At 37.7% G+C, this 17,551-nt stretch overlaps 2 protein-coding genes across 2 annotated transcripts in view; one reads left to right on the forward strand and one right to left on the reverse strand.

The window, feature by feature from the left end:
* Nucleotides 1–3,971: 3,971 nt before the first annotated feature.
* On the forward strand, nt 3,972–10,356 carry LOC140327031 (general transcription factor IIE subunit 1-like). Its single transcript, XM_072406164.1, has 4 exons — nt 3,972–4,591; nt 6,345–6,546; nt 8,333–8,556; nt 9,811–10,356. The coding sequence occupies exons 1-4, from the start codon at nt 4,144–4,146 to the stop codon at nt 10,194–10,196; spliced, it is 1,260 nt and encodes a 419-aa protein (XP_072262265.1). The 5' UTR covers nt 3,972–4,143; the 3' UTR covers nt 10,197–10,356.
* A 2,792-nt stretch (nt 10,357–13,148) lies between these two features.
* The window catches only part of PCM1 (pericentriolar material 1), a gene marked incomplete in the record, with an annotated part of 43,570 nt that continues 39,167 nt past the window's right edge, over nt 13,149–17,551 (reverse strand). Inside the window, 8 exon segments of the mRNA XM_072406165.1 lie at nt 13,149–13,456; nt 14,028–14,151; nt 14,235–14,324; nt 14,647–14,840; nt 15,320–15,386; nt 15,475–15,632; nt 15,977–16,103; nt 16,712–16,771. Coding sequence (XP_072262266.1) covers nt 13,431–13,456; nt 14,028–14,151; nt 14,235–14,324; nt 14,647–14,840; nt 15,320–15,386; nt 15,475–15,632; nt 15,977–16,103; nt 16,712–16,771 — 846 coding nt within the window.

The following is a 17,551-nucleotide window of genomic DNA, read 5'->3' on the forward strand; positions in this document are numbered from 1 at the left end:
CACAATTTTGTGTTTTAGGGTTTGGGGCCTGAAATTGATGCATTAGTGTATTTAAAAATCCTAATACTTAAAATAAACCTTTATTGTATTTTCAAGCTTGTATGATTTTATTAAAATGAAAGAATTATATATTTAAAGCAAATGTATAACTAAAACTGTTTTAGTCTTTGGATAGGGAAGGGCTAGAATCTGTGCCAGGATTGTGATGCTGTTATATAGATTCCTTCTCTCAAACTGTCCTGGTGGCCATTATCAATGAGACAGGTAAATCTTCCAAAGGTGACACTGGATCTTGTGATTACTGTCTAAGATGGAAATCCTCACTTCCTATAGGGTTTCACTGTCTTCCTTTTCATCTTAGATTTCCTGTTACTACCAGTCTTAAAGACCATAGTGACCAATAGAGAGGGAGAATCTACCAAAAAGCAACATAAACAGCAATAGACACCTGGCAAACAGTTTAAATTAGGGTTCCCCCAGAGGTTGTTGGGGGGTCATGAGAAATTTGGGTCTTTTAGGTCAGTTTAACTGACACCAATGATCTTTTTGGCTATCTGTAAGAATTGTATTCTTCCAAATGACCAGCAATGTAAGAGATATTCTTCCTACTGATCACTACACTAATAGTCTATGAGATGTTTATATAGAAATTGAAGCACAGGGTTCCCCAAAGACCTGAAAGGTATTTAAAGTGTTCAAAGTTGTTTAAAAGGTCTAGAAAGGCTCATCTAAACCTTCCCTAATTCAGATCAACTTTAGGGAGTTATTTTAAAAATATCTTTTCAGCATATAATGAACATACAAGTTTATACATCTTCATATTACAAGCATTGTACTTTGATGTGTTTATTTTGTTAAACATATTTAGATAAATGTTGCCCAGTTGTGTTAGTTGTGCCTCCATCACTTCACAAAGAAAGGCTGCAGCTGACCCATTGGTTTTAATGATTTCCTTGTGTTTTCCTCATTAATCACAGAAACCTGTGTAATGAAACAACACATTTGTGTTCCCATTGCCGCTCACATCAGTTCGCACTCTCGGAGGTAAGCTTTTTACTAATATAGCTAAATAGCCTCTATGTAGACCCTAAAAATATATTGCAAATGTGAAAACTTTTACCCAGACTGCAGAGAGCACATAATTACAAAAGTAATGTGCAAACAGCGGTAATCTAAAACAATCAATCATATTTCATCCTCACATCAATGCCCCCTACACAGGACGTAGTAATACTCAGATGTAGTTTGGCTGAAATGAGAAATTAGTGCTGTAGAAATGTTCCCTTACAGGTTTGAAAGCTTACATACTTTTATTCTGAGCAGCTTTGTATTGTGGTGGCTGTATTACATATTATAAGATTGTATGGCTGTATTGTTATATAAGGTAGGATTGTTGTAAACAATCCAATACTGTCCAATACTAATTACTTCCTAAAGCAGCCACATAGCCTGTGTCATAAATCTGTGACAATAAAAAAAAAAATGTCCATGTTAGGGTGCTTGGACAGCCCATTTATGTTGAATATATACATTACTGTGCAATGGCAGTTCTTCAAAGCCCAGATCTAAATGTCCTTTAAGGATACAAGAATACTTGGACTATAGACACATACACAAAGACCAAAGCCTATTGTGCAAAGGAATTTTCATTCTGCATGAACACAATCCAAGCGGATAACCTCCTACATACATGTATTATGCACTCCCACCTCTTAGATTGTAAGCACAACTGTTTGCCCTTGTTGTGTATGCACTGGTATTGTGTAGCCTTATGTGTGCATTGTGTAAATAAAAGATAATTATTATTACAAACTACATGAGCCCTAAGTCTGTCATTAGTTAGGGAACTTGATAGGAAGGAATCTTTGAAGATATTGACAGATATACTTTAAAATGCAGCAATAGGACAACATTCAGTAAGCACCGTTGGCAGAACTAAGTATGAGGATCAGTATAACAGTCGGACAACTGGCATTTTTAAAAGTCATTATTTGTTTTTTTTTAGTATCAGAAATAAATGTATAGACTGAGTGAGTGACTAGTAAGTACATTGTACACAATGCCACCACTGATGAAACTGCACAGACTTTGCAGCTGCAGCACTGATTCCCTGAGTCCTACTGGCACCATGGTCTGTACTTCAAATTTTAATTTAGTGTGTGTGTGTTTCCCTTTACTCTCCACGCTCCCAAAACCATAATAACATGGTATCGGTATTCAGAGGCTTATCTAGGGGTTGTAAAAACTGGCACTAGACAGAAGCACAAAGATAATGATGCCATACAGCACAGGCTAAATTTCTACATCTCTTGTCCTGACCAGGTACAGTCCCTTAGCCCATGCGGTTGCTCACGTCACTTAAGGATCTCTTTGGCCATTGGTTAAGGGCTCCTTAGGCTATTGTTTATTAAATAGCCTTATCACTTGTTGTTCATAAATAAAGCATGATCAGCAGGTCAATGCCACCAATATTGACCTTCCTTAGGTCTTTCAGCTTCTGCTGTGATGCCCGGTATGCATTAAAATGACTCAGGGATGATGGGCAATGCAGGCACTAGCTTGAGGACACTAAATGTCTGTACTTGCAGGCTGATGACCTGCTCCAAGGGTCTGGGGTCTGCAAGGTATTTGTTAGCAACTGTTTTCAATCCTGGACTAGATCCATTCCAGGTTTGCTCGATCACCCAACTTCACTAATGAAAGTTTTGATTTATTAAAGCTCTCCAATGCTGGAGAAAAGGCTGCCCCATTAATCAGGTACTGTGAATTCCCTGTTAACTCAATTAACTAACACTATCAAGCATCCAGCCAGTGATCCAACTGAAGAAGAAAATCTGAATTTAAACTTGGCTCACCTTTCCATCAGTAAGCTGACACTTACATAGTTTTTGTATATACTGTATGGGTATATGGGTTATAGAATTAGCTAGGACTATTTTAAAAGAAAATACATTTATCTGGAATCTGCCAATACCAGTGGGTGCCGGATAATGGGGAGTTTATTGTATTTTGTCTACACTACTTCTACCTCTTTACACTGTTCATACTCACATTCAACCTGTTCTTAGAATTGAACTTGTTCAATCATTTTAGGTTAAGTTGGACTTTTTTTTATTATAAATTATCTTTTTATTTTTAGTTGGGCTTTAAATGTTTTTGTATTGCAACGTTGTCAATATTTGATTTATGTAATGGTGTAAATAACTGTGTTATTTACACTAATAAATTACATTGATCAATTAAAAATGGAAATTAATGTAATCACAAACCATTCAATATTCTGATTTTACCAGTAATTATACAACATTGCAGTAAAGTTTTTATTTCTGCAAATATAGTTTGACAGCGCCCAAAGTGCCTTAGGTATGCCGGTGCAGGTATTGGGTTTGAAAACTAAGAAACATTCAAATTATTGGCATTTATGGAAAGGTACATATTACTGTAATATTCTGGTAAACGTTTATTGGTGTCTGGTACGGGTTTTGGAATTAAGTCAAATTTCTGTTATTTCAATTAGGTTTTTGCGGTGATATTTTTTAATGCGATTGAAATTTTGTTTATGGAACAAAAGAAAGCAAGTAGCATGTATTACAGTTTATAGTACAATAATGCTGATCAATAGATGAGTATATGGGGTAAGGGGTATTGTGGGTCATTATTACTCCAGAAGCCTCAGCATATGGTAGTTTAAAGCTTCCGCTATATAACGGTGACATTAAAGGTGACCCTTTAGGTGAAGTTTGCATTCTTTCTGGTTGCATTTAGAAATGTATAAATCCTGGGACAGTTCTGTATTTTACAATGACGTATTATAGACCTGGCTGAATGATGCAAAGTGCTGAAATCAGTAATGCCCCTGAGCTCATTAAACCTGTTTGCAGCATGGCTTTTGGCAGAAAAATCCTCAGGGAATTTACTGATCTGATACACTGCCAATGATTATCTCCTCTATAACTCCGCACACAAGTCACTGCATATATTTTGATCTTGCATGTCCTCTCTGGTTAAATCAGCTTGTGATAATTATTCTGCATGTTCTTTACCTCGTCAAAGGCTGCAGTCAGTTTTCTTGGTTTATTACAAAGCTTTTTTCATATTGCATGGTATAGTGCTTTGTGTTTCACAGGCCTTGGTTAATTTACAATGGGGGATCAAGACATCATGACGGAGGTGCCGGCTGCCCTGAAGAGACTTGCCAAGTATATGGTTCGAGGGTTCTATGGCCTGGAGTACTCCTTGACCCTGGATGTGCTCATCAGATACCCCTGTGTCAAGGAGGAGGACATTGCCCTGCTTCTCAAGTTTGAAAAGAAGCAACTTCGAACCATCCTGCAAACCCTAAAATCTGATAAATTCATCAAGTGTCGCATGCGTATCCAGACCGGACCGAATGGGAAGAGCACCAAACACAATTATTATTACATCAACTACAAGGTGCTGGTAGATGTCATTAAATATAAACTTGATCATGTCCGCCGTAAGATCGAGTCAGATGAGAGGGAGTCCACCAACAGAGCTTCTTTCAAGTGTCCTGGATGCTTCAAGACCTATTCCGACCTGGAAGTGAACCAACTATTCGACCCATTTACAGGTACAAGTTATGTGTCCAACCTGATGTAAGATTTTCTAATTAGTCTCATGTATAAAAATGACAACTGTGTGTTTCTAAAAGATTGCCAGAGGTTATTGAAAATGAAGGGCCAAAACCTAAGCCCAATCTGTACACAAAAGTTATTTGCGGGACTCTTCCCAGGGAATAAAAAGGCGAAGTACATACACTTAACATTTCCAATTTTGTTTTCTTTTACTTTTGATCGAATCTGGAGAATCATAGGTAACTGAGCAGCAGATTCAGGTAGTCCCCGGGTTACATACAAGATAGGGACTGTAGGTTTGTTCTTAAGTTGAATTTGTATGTAAGTCGGAACAGGTACATTATTTTAATAAATGCAATTAGGACAGATGTATGTCTCAACATGTTATTAGGCAGCATGGTGTCAGTTACTGTAAAAAATCCTCACCGTGAGCTAATCACAAACAAAGCAGAAGAAAAACCTTTATGAAGCCTAGACATTCATTAACTCCTGGAGCAAGCTGTGCTTTGATATGCAAAAAGAAACAAGTGCAGAGTTTGTCTAGGTCATTAAAGAGTTACAAGATGTTACAGATCAGCTCCACTTTTAAGATCACCCACAACTTCTGTGTTTAGCAAAAGACTTTCAAACCATCCCCTCCCCCTATCAAGCATGGAAGCCCCGTTTGTATCTAGGAGGCGTCCGTTTGTCAAATGCCCTTAACTCGGGGACTACCTGTATTAGAATTGGAGTTATACAACAGCTCAAGCAGTAGGTTTCAGTATGATGTGTTTGAATAACAATGAGTTGCATTAGATATTTGTCCTGGATTCTTTGCTTCATATAGTCAAACAAACGGGACATAATAACTTCCATACAGCTAGCATTTGCAGAATGAAAGGCAACTGGCAACCTCCACTGTGTTATTTATTTTACTTTTTTATCACTGTCTTACTTCATACACATTTTGTAGATGTTGATAAAATAAATGAATATAGATTATTACATTTAAAACCAATTTGTCTGGTTTTCCTAACACTGGGGATTTTTGTCATATTTCCATTAGGACAGGAAATGGGGAGGTCACTGGGACAGAAGGCACAAAGAGCTTATGAAAGCTGCTGATTAAATTTCTGAACCTGACAAAATCTCTAACCTTTCCCTAATACTATTTACAACACAAACAAACAAGCATGTGGAAACTTTGCTGAAATTCTGAACTAAACTGAAATTTTGGTGTTTAAGTCGGAGATACATAATATAAGTCGGAAATATACATAATATAAAATCAGTGGTTGTGCAGAACACATTATCATTTCTCCATACTACACATTGTACATTGGCACATTTGTAATAAAGATATTTTTAAATTTGTAATGTATAAATGATGGTTTTAGGAAATATTTATGTGACACTGTCATTTGATTAAGAAAGGTGCCTTAAAGTCCTTGTTTATATATTTTAAAGTTATTGTCACAATTAAATTGGATGTGGCACTGATCAGATTAATTATCTCCAACAAAGAAACTTCAAGAAAATTTTTTTTTTAATAAACCAATGACCAAATCTGTAAGATTTCTGCAAGGATTCCTTATGATGAAACCCGGCAAAGTCTGGGGCACCAATGAAATCGGACAGATATGGAGGAGCCTGCTGTCCAGTTCTTCCTTATGGCAGCAGAAACCTATTTGCATGGCTCTGTCCAAATCTCCATAAAATGTTTTGGCTGAATCTGGGCTGTAATAAATTCTGTATTTTGAATATTTGCAGAACTTTTCCGCTGTACATACTGCAATCAAGAAGTTGAGGAGGATTTATCATCACTACCCAAAAGAGATGCCAGAACTCTACTTGCTAAATTCAATGAGCAGATAGAACCAATTTTTCTGCTCCTTCGGGAAACAGAAGATATTGTCCTTCCAAGTCAGCTGCTGGAGCCCCAACCAACCGAGATTCCAGAGCTTGCTGGCAGGTCAGTTCGGTGGGGTGGTGGGGGGGAGGATGAGCTTAGTCTTCATCTTTTGCGTTTTTTGGGAATAGCACAGAGACCAAGAATGACAACAGATATAATGTCTCTGCATCATCAATACGGGAAATGACGTTCCATAGCTTTGTGTATACAGTGGTACCTCAGTATAATTCCGTTTTGGAATAAGTCCTGTTTGGACATGAAAAATTTTGCTTGGTATACAACCTTTGCTTGGTATACAACATTTATGCTAGAACTTGTGTGGGTCAAACTGAGTCATAACACCGCGCTCCCCCCCCTATTTACCTCTCTTGAGACAAAACCACGACTGCCCACCAGCGTCAGTATGCAAGTTGCCACCATTCAGTGAACAACCCGGACTATAACTCTTTGTGAATTACATAACATCTCCTCCTCCTTCCTTCTCAGCACCATCCTAGTAGGCACTCAACTCTTCTCAGCAAGGTAAAGTGAGGGTAAATTTATTTCATCTAATTGCTTTAGTATTTATGTATTTTAGTATTAGGCAGTGTTTAAATTATTTTATACAGCCCCATTATTATATAATATGCCAATAACAATAGGATTTTTTTTTATGGGAACGGATTAATCATTTTCCAAGTCCTGTTTGGTATCCAAGGATCTGGAATGGATTAAGGACTTATACCAAGGTACCACTGTACTGCAAATATTGTATGACAGAAGTACTTTGCTTTAGTGCAGAAATATGTTCTCCTACTGTTTTACAAATCTATCTGTACTACTGTGTTCATGATGGACATCAAATACAACTACCTGTTTTCCCATCTTGTGTGCTGCCAGTGCTGGGAAGAACTATAGCAGCACGGAGTATGAAATCTATACAGAACTGTATTATACAGGTGTTGGGGCATGATAGGATTTTGGCAGTGCACTGAAATGTACACTTTTATATTTATATATATATATATATATATATATATATACACACACACACACACACACTAGATAGTAAATGTTGCAGGGCCTAACTTATGTGTTTGTTGAGATACATTAATTGCCCTCCTAGTTAGCTCTCAAAGCAAATAAAATGCAGTTCATCTGCAGGTCAGATGCATTTAAAAAAGTTCTTAATGCTTCCAGCAACATATCGAACTGATGCCATGAACACAAGCCCAAAGCTCGTCAATGCAGGCCCTTAATGCGAATTCTATTGTCATAAATATGTAGCTGTGTGGTATTTTTGAGTGAATAAAAGGAATTGATATCAGATATATGTGTATTTCAGGCCGTCATATTTGCGCCCTTACCTAATACTAACAATTTTCTGAAAGTTCATCAGACAGGTAGGATATGTTATATCTACAAAGGATTTGTAGTTCTGTTTACCCAGCTGCAGATTTACCCAGCCCTATTGCTCACCTATCTAAGGGACCTGAATTTTCTCTTGTGCGGTAAAGCAACACTGTCAGGTCACTTTCCTGCCCCCTTCACGCTGCTGATAAACTGACTGATTGGCTGCCAGCACTGCCCCCTTTCTCTCACTTCCAGCTTAAGTGCTGAAGAGGGATTTATAAAAAGGCCATAATCGGGTATCCGTGGCAGGTATTGATATTAGCTGCATCTCAGTTTTTTATTTATGAATAATATATATATCTTACCTTTTTTGTTTGCTTAGAGTTTACCTTTAAGTGTCATCCATTTTTTCTTTTATTGATCTTTGTAATTGTATTTGACTGTCACCAGCAATACTGAACTTAATGTGTCTGAATGCTGATCAGAGCTGTAACACATGGCATATCTATCCTAGCTGTGAAATGCCTTCTGCCATTGCTGCTATGGATCTACAGGGATGCCAGGGTAGATGGGCCAACAAAAGCTCAGCTGTGGGTAACATGTATGTCCAGAATATTACCATTAATGTTCATGAACCAGAAATGAAAAAGGTAAAGGAGAAGAAAGGGAAGGAGCAGCCGGTGTGGATGAAAAATAGTACAGTGCATGAACCCAATCCAGAAATAAGCGACAGCTTCAGTGAGTATTGGAGTGAGCGGTGTGGTGAAGGGTTCGGTGGCTGGGAAACTATGGCTTCTCTTGGTGTAGGGACAGGGTAAAGCTGGAAGTTGGAGTGATATTTATACTGCTTATGTTGTGTATTAGAACTGGATCATAAGAAGGATTTACCCCGAGCCAATGCATCGGATTTGTCACACTAGGCAAAGACTACAATGTATATAAATACACCTATTGTAAATTTTATTACTACAGGAAGCAAAAGTTGTATCTTACAAATCCAGGCAGGCCAATAAAGCAGGTTCTGTTTAATTCCCATATCCCTATAGCATATATTTGCCTTTTCTTTCCTCCCCATCACTTTATACCAGTGTTTCTTAAGGCGAACCCCTGTGGGTCTTCCAGAGGTGGCTGTGGCACCAAGGAGCTTTTTGGCTATCTGTAAGGTTGGTAAATAATGTAAGCGATATCCTTTCCGAATAACCACCACACCAATGTACTGTGGATAATAGGCTGTGGATATAGTAATTAATGTCAGGGTTCCATGAAGACCTGAAAGTTATTTCCAGGGGTTCCCCCATGTTGAAAAGGTTGGGAAACACAGAGCTATTCAATGTGAGTGAACAAGCCAAGGATGCAATGTGTATTCTCCGGGTCACCCTAGTAAAAGCTTTTATATACTGCAGGCACTCCATTAACCTTGTGATAAACAGAGGTATGGGATATTTTCTTTGCTCTTGTGGCTAAAAAAAAAAACATGGGGAATCAATGATACGGCGTAGGTGTGCTTTGCATTTGTTTCAGAAAAGACTTCAAAAAAAAAATTATTTATACATAGGTACAACAGAGGGTATTTTGCCATTTGAATGTACAAACTATCTAACTTAGAATCTCTAAATGGCTTTTTGGAGCCATGATCTCAGTAATGTAAGTTTCCGTATATACACAATATTTATGCATGAGAAGTATGGGCCCATGTGATATTTACCTATCCTATAGAGCTCTCCAAAGATATTGGGCCTAAATTATTAAAGCTCTCTAAGTTTGGAGAGGGTACAAATTTTGGAGGAGCAAATTTTGCATGCCTTAAGCAGACCTGTTGTCCCTCTAATAGTGTTTACAGGATACCTAATAGCACATAAGTGGCCGCTTAAAAGGGCCCTGGGTGGCTCTAATGTGAATACTGTTGCAGTCCAGTAAATAGATAACTATATGAGAGGAACTCTTTCAAATGAATTTAATTTCAAATCATTCTCATTTCTATTTTCTCCACAGCAAGTGAAGAGCCAGTGGTTGATGAAAATGCCAACAAGAAGGTCAGCGGGGGTGACAATGAGGTGATAAGAACTCTTTTGATCCATGAAATGAAATCTGGATCCGGACCCACCACAACCCAGATTTCTAAAAGTGAATCAGACAGTGATACGAGTGAATCTGATGAAGAAAAGAAGCGTACAATGCCTTCTCCAATAAACCCCAGTAACGGGGCAGAGCTGGAGGAGGAAGGAGAAGCTGTAGATCCAATGGTAATGGTTGGGGGACAGCCCCATGTGTATAGTGAGGTCAGTCAGAACCCCACACTGGTATCTTTCATGACAGATGAGGAAAGAGAAGCTTATATCAAAATAGGGCAACAAATGTTCCAGTCAGCATTTGAATGATGGTCAATTCTGACACTAATATTCAGAAACACTAAACAATGCATATTGCTAATAAATGTGCAGTTTTGTTTTTGTTCTGTATGACAAGTTTGTCTTTCCAATGTGCTGCAATTATTTTCATACATCCCTGGGTGTATTCTGTATGAATAAAATATTGATGCATGTTCTTGGTGTCAGCAATCCTTTGACTCTGGGGGGAAAAGCAGAGAAATGGAAACTAGTTTTTTTTTTTTTTTTTTTAAGATACCTAACTTTATTATTATTATTATACAGTATTTATATAGCGCCATCATATTACGCAGCGCTGTACAAAGTCCATAGTTGTGTCACTAACTGTCCCTCAAAGGAGCTCACAATCTAATGTCCCTACCATAGTCATATGTGATTAATGTAGTCTAAGGTCAATTGTTAGGGGGAAGCCAATTAACCTAACTGCATGTTTTTTTTGGGATGTGGGAGGAAACCGGAGTACCCGGAGGAAACCCACACAGACACGGGGAGAACCTGCAAACTCCATGCAGATAATGTCCTGGCTGGGGATCGAACCTGGGATCTAGCGCTACAAAGGCCGGAGTGCTAACCCCTGAGCCACCGTGCTGCCCAACTTAATTTTTATATTCTGGTGCCTTATTGTGTCAGGACAGGAATCCATGTTGACCCAGGGAAGTGTCAAGAAAACATGGGACACACCCTGCAGACTTGAATGGTGCAATTTTTGGAGTTATTCTCAAGCCCTAATCATGATTTATTAAAAGGGATCTGTACTCAAAATTTAGGACTCTCCATACAGTCTAACTTACTTTGTACAGATTTATAGATAATATTCCTTACCATGCTATAGCTTTTGAGATACCCCACCGGTCCCAGCACCGACATCTTATTTTTTGATGGGTTGTTTCTCTTCTGCCATTTCCCTTGATAGAATACACTGTCTGCTCTGATGTGTCCTTTTTATTGCTATTCATCCTCTATATCAATGTGACACACTGGGGTCTGGGTATTATCTCACGTGTGCAGTTGCCAGTAGGCGGTGCGCACTGCGAGTAGGAGAGATCAGCACATCATAGTGCAAAGACCCATAAGAAAAATATTGCCAATGTTGGCATTAGGAAGCTGATTAACAGAAGAAAAGAACACATTTTATTACATGCTAATGTTCATTGGTAAAATTATCCAAAGTATATAAAGTCATACAGCATGTATTGTTGATCCAGGTTAGCGACCTATTATTATTAAGCAGTATTTATATAGCGCAGACATATTACACAGCCCTGTACATTAAATAGGGGACTTACTAAATAGTGAAAAAATTAAGGTTTGGGGGTCTTACATTTCAAGAAACATGTTGGAAATGACAGCTTTTTTTGTGCTACATAATTTAGTGGCTGTAACCCCTAAATTATAATATAGAAATTCTAACATCCAACAAAAAATATAATTTATTCTGTTTCAAGAAACTATAAAAATGCCTTGCTGGCAAGACATAAACAAACACACACAACTTCTTAGCATTCTGAATACAGTGTGGCCAATTTGTGAAACATAATTATCATCAATGAAATATACAATCCTCTACATTCCGAGGATTTGCAATAAAAGCATGTGCTTTTCCCCCCAACTGGAATTTACCTTTAGGCTTTGCATATAACATGAAAAGTTGAGATATATTTTCACAAAAACCTGAAAAAAGTTCCATTAGTAAATGTTTGTGTGAAAATGTTGTCATTTTTGTTGACATAACATTTGCATATTCTGCTGAAATGAAGGTTTTTATAAAACAAGTACAGTATATTTTTTTTTTTTTATCATAAATGGATAATGGCAGTGAATTAGGTTTACAGGTCGTTAAAAAAAAGTGTTTTCTTGTAAACCAGTTCCAGTATTGTAACCATCTCCATACCCAGGGCAATCATCATGAAAATGTATGAATGGGACCACCTAGTGCTTTACACTGACACTCGATATTTGCATAATTCCTCCCAAGAGCCTGCACACTTCTAGAATTAGACTTTGTTGCTGGCAATTTCATCACTAGGTGTCAAATGGGAATATAATGAAAATGCTTACAGTAATTTGAATAGGTATTTAGGCGCTCTCCTTTAATGTTGACAATGCATGTTTTCATGGAGTAAAGCTGCGTACACACCTGCAATTTTTCTCGTTGGAAAGGATCTTTCACGATCCTTTCCAACGAGAAAAGACTGCACGATGCATGAACGATGCTGTACATACAGCACCGTTCATGCTCTATGGAGAGGGGAGGGGGAGAGCGACGGAGCGGCACCCTGCTGCGCGCTCTCCCCTTCCCTTTCATTAGGATCGGTCGTCGTCCATCGTCCATGGATCCGCCAGGACGGTCGTCGGACGATGGACGACGACCGACTGTACACACGGCAGATTTTCGCCCGATAATTGGCCGATACCGATTATCGGGCGAGAAAAATTTGCCGTGTGTACGCAGCTTTAGTCATATAGCTCCAAGGTGATTAGATACCTTTCTGCAAATGAATGGTCATATCCCCTGGATTGCTTGCTCTCTATCCTCCCAAGAATGTGATCTCTGAAATTTATGGTAGAAAACACATGGATTTAGACTATACGGCAATCAAGCCTTTCAAAATAGTCTGACCACCTTCCCAATTATATGGCGGTTTAAATCTCTAAAAATTTTAATAGGACATGGACAGTCCCCCCATCTGCCATACACAAGGAGAGGATTCCTAAAAATTGTTGTGTATATTTCTCAACATTGGGCTTTTATAGTGGGTTTTAGCCTCTTCTCCAGATGTCTAAAATGCGTCTGAAGGGGAGGACTTGTACCATGCCTTAAAGGATTGTCCAAAGGCTCAGGGGTATAGAAACCACACAGGTAGGAAACCGATATTAGGAGTGACGCCCCCATATCTCCATTATGACAAATGTTATAAGGTGAGAAAATAAATAAAACAAAAATACAACAAGCCAAACTTTATTTAGAACATTCTTTTAACAATTAAGGATTTACATAAAAAAAAAGTCATACAAAGAATGATTATAGGAGAACAGTGTTTACACTCTTGGATCAACGGAGGTTTCCAACAAGAACAGTACTGCCACTGGCATTTTTTTTTCTTTTTTTTTTTTTTTTTTCCCCAGGACCTAAACGGCAGTGTCCTAGTATTTTATTACAAACCTAGTAAGTATAGTGCAGATTTAAACATTGAAAAGTCTTGCATTGAATTTTTCTTTTTCCTTTCACCCAGAATGTGCTCCATTACTCTCTGCAACAACAGGAGAAAATATAAATAAGAAAGAAAACATTTTATTGTTACATAGATGTGGTCTTGTTATCCCTAATGCTAATTGTATGGCTATGTATTTTGGTTGCCTTGTATCACAGATTTCAACAAGGTACCACAGATGAACCTACTTCTGGTGACCCACAGATTTTCTAGTAGAAAGCAGAGTGACTGAACAGGCCACAAATTCATCTGCTTTGATCTTGTAGATACAATATTTATACAGTGTTCTCCCCAGCCACTTTTAGCTTGGTACAACACTCAGCTATTTTTGGGTGGGTACTGATGAGCTGGGTTACAATATTGGTGCTTCCATCCGCCTACAAATTCTTCCCACCCAGCTTAAATTAGTTTCTGGGTTGAGCACTGCATATACAATAATTGTAAAGTTGTTCTAACAGAATGTCCCTGATCTGTTATCCAGAATGTATATAAAGCTAGATTTGATCAGGCCACCAATACGAGTTACAGTGTAAATCATTTACCATTTAGTAAGTGAGTCACCAGCCAAGCATAAAATTATTATAAAACTTCTTAACATTCGGGAACTTACCTGGCTGTTTCAGTGACAATGCATCTCCCGCCAGCTCGTTAGCACCATTTCTTTGTCCATTCAAAATTTCATTGCAGATATTATTGTTTAGTTGCTCTTTTTCCATCTCTGCTATCAGTTCTGCCTGTGATTGTATAACAACATTACCTTAGTATCTTAGAAGATCATGATTTATTTCCTATTTTTAAGCAGTTAAAAACTGAATACCTCAGGTATCGCAAGTTTGAGGGGCAGATCTTCAACTTTCACAAAGTCATCTTCATCAGACTTCTGGCTCAAGTTTCCAGAGCCAGTTTCCTGTTCAACAAAGAACACAAAATAAAGGTATGTTTAGACAGTATTGCCTAGGTTTAGTTTAAAGGGTCTTTATTGAACAGTCATCACGTCAAAACGTCATTAAATATGTTTAAACCTCATATGTTTGTTTATTCTACTCATGTCTGGTTACTGGTTGGCGCTCTTCTTCTTTTGTTTTGAACCCCTTATTCATGCCCCTTCACCCACCCCACCCTTTTTTTTTTCTCTTCCTGTTTTTCTATGTGTAATGGTATAAAAATAAGCATATATACTGATCCTTAGAATAGTTAGGCATTTGTATTGGTAATTTTATTGAACTTACATAGTCATTAACTAGCACAGGGGAGTCAGTGGCAGGACTGCCAGGGCCGGAGCTCTCGGCTGATGCCAGAGACAACTTGGTATCCACATCCACCGATGCAGACATGTCACCTTCCTTATTTAATTGCAATGACACAGATATATTTTCAGATGAGATATTATGCGGATTCTTTTTCTCCTCCAACTTCTGCACATCTAAGATAAAAAAAAATATATATTTTTATTTTTAATATAAAACAGAAGATTTGGGTCTGGTACAGCACAAAGATTGTCAGCAGTGCAAGAATGGAGCCTGCTGCAAAATAAAATAGATAAGCTTTTATATCTGTCTGCCATAATATAAAAGTTTTCAACGCTTTTGCACTATGCTTTCAAAGTGATATAGTAAGGGGAGTGGGAAAAAAAGCATCATAAGGCATCAGATCCTGGTCTTTCTGTTAGAGTAAGAAAAGTTTAAAATGCAACTTGGGTGCAACAGATTCCCAATGGATTCTTCTTTATGATGGATTGGTTTAAAGGAATGAAGGCCCTCCTCTTTCTGTCTTTATTGCGACACAGATAAAGACAGAATAGGATCGCAGAGCCTTCTGGGATATCTAGCTGCTTTTGGGTATATTTAATTTCTTTTCTAAAATTTTAGAAGTTAACAAATATGTGCACAGGTAGTGCATTACCTTCTTCTTTAATGCACAGTTCTGCTGTGTTTTCATGCTCTGTTTCATTAACTGGGTTTTTCAAATTCTAAAACATAAAAACGATAAAATTAATAATCTGGGTACTGTATACAATGAAAAATATTGCACATGAAAAAATACTGGAACTCACTCACCTGTTCCTTTTCATTTTCATCAGTGGTTTCAGTATTGGCTTCCAGAGATGTCTGCACATCTGCAGGGCGATCTTCAAACTCATAATTCTCTTCCTCCTCATTCTCATCCTCCCCACTCCCATAATTAGTCAAAGCCTGGGTTTCTGCTTTGGACAAACCTACAAAGATAATGACACACATACAAACATTAAAAATTATATATGAACTGAGAGATGGGCATAAACAACAACAAACATTGGTTTAAGGAGATGTTGGCATGACAAACACCAGAATGAACTCACAAGCTAATGCCAGAATTAGCATATACAGCTACATCATACAGAGATTCGTTCACCAAACCCCCCTAAAAGGAGCACAATCTGCAACACTTACAAGGGAACATGGCCAGATGCCAAGTACAAGCTCCAACCCAAAATGCAGACTGCGAAAAGGTCAGAGCAACCAGAGTCTCTAAACCTAATAACAAATATGTATGCAAAAAAAATAAATGAAAAAATCCTACTGATCGACACAGGAACAATCTCATTTCCATCTTCTTCCTCTGAAATGTCAGATCTTCCACTGTGAGCTTCAGACACATCAATACGTTTGTTTTGTGATTTTGATAGTGTCTCAGTTTCATCCTTGTCCTGGGTAGGAGTGAGATCAAAAAATAAACAATTGACAACTTTTAAAAAGGACAGTGGTATGGCATAATATGAAATATCGCATTGCATTATCTTAGACTCTGATACGGACACTGCTTTGAAAGTTTGGCATTAGCATTTTGATCACCTTGAATAAGTATATGGCTGATTTGTCTTTTAGCATTTCTGTTTCATATCCCATTTATCTAATAAGATTTAACCACAGTATAGTAGTAAACCAGCTTTCTAAAATGTAAACACTCAACCTGTTGAAAAGGACCTGAGGGTTTTTGGACTGTAATGTAGGCATATCCCCTAAATACACGCTGTGTGTGTATATGTGTATATGTGTATGTGTATATATATATATATATATATATATATATATATATATATATATACACATATACACACACACACACACACATATATACACACACACAAGGGCACATGACTGCAATATAAAACTGCAGAATATAAATAGCAAAACAGTGTAAAGGGTATAAATTTCACAATAAACCTATAATATTTCACGATAATAAACCTATCAGATTGTGAAATCTAATCAAGCTGGGTGAAGAAAGAGAAAAAAAAAGAGAAAACATTTATACCTTATCTTCGTCACTGTCTCGGGTGTCCGAACTTTCTACTCCATCCAACATTTTCCGTGCCTATGATTAAAAAAAAAAACACTGGAATTAGGCTGCAAGGTCTTCACACAACCAAAATTGTGTGAATATCTTCCATGAGTAGGACATGATCCTTAAGCAACCGTCTGATACATTTATTAAAGTCTGCAAAAATTGTACATCCATTCAAATAGTTTATTTTGTGTAGCACAAAAGGGATTAGATCACATGTGGTGTTATTCTTGCTTCATGCGTGCTCCTCATGCAAAGTATTTGCCCCCACTTTCTGTTCTAATGACCAGGTAACACAAATACAAAAGTGAGGGGAAAATAACAAAGGACACCTTAGTGAGGTTTCTAATCTTTTTCTACAAAAAAAATGATCATATGGAGAGAGCTCAAAAAATGTATGACTTATTTGTAGTAGGTAACCAGCAACACCATGAACGGTGTGACACTTGCAGCCAAAAGTTATAGAAAAAGCACAACAATCTGTGTAAGTCCTTGGAATGCAGTTGCTTTAAATACAACTATAAATGCAAAAGCAGGCTACACACAACTGTGTTTTAGTGCTCAACATGACAGGGAGAAGCTAAGTATAATGGAATGTATATAATATGAATAATCAAACATAAATGAGCTTTATCCAATGCCGATTGTGAATTGATAAACACCCCCACCTAGAGGATTGTGACTGCTTGTTGCAGACTTAGGAGTATCTAAAGCAGTGCTTCTTATGCATTTGCTTCTGCTACAAGTTTAACATGATGTGGTTGGTGCTCAGCATCTTTAATGCACCCATTTAAAAAAAAAAAAAAAAAT

The sequence above is a fragment of the Pyxicephalus adspersus genome, chromosome 3 (genome assembly GCF_032062135.1).
Source record: "Pyxicephalus adspersus chromosome 3, UCB_Pads_2.0, whole genome shotgun sequence".
Classification (NCBI taxonomy): Eukaryota; Metazoa; Chordata; class Amphibia; order Anura; family Pyxicephalidae; genus Pyxicephalus; species Pyxicephalus adspersus.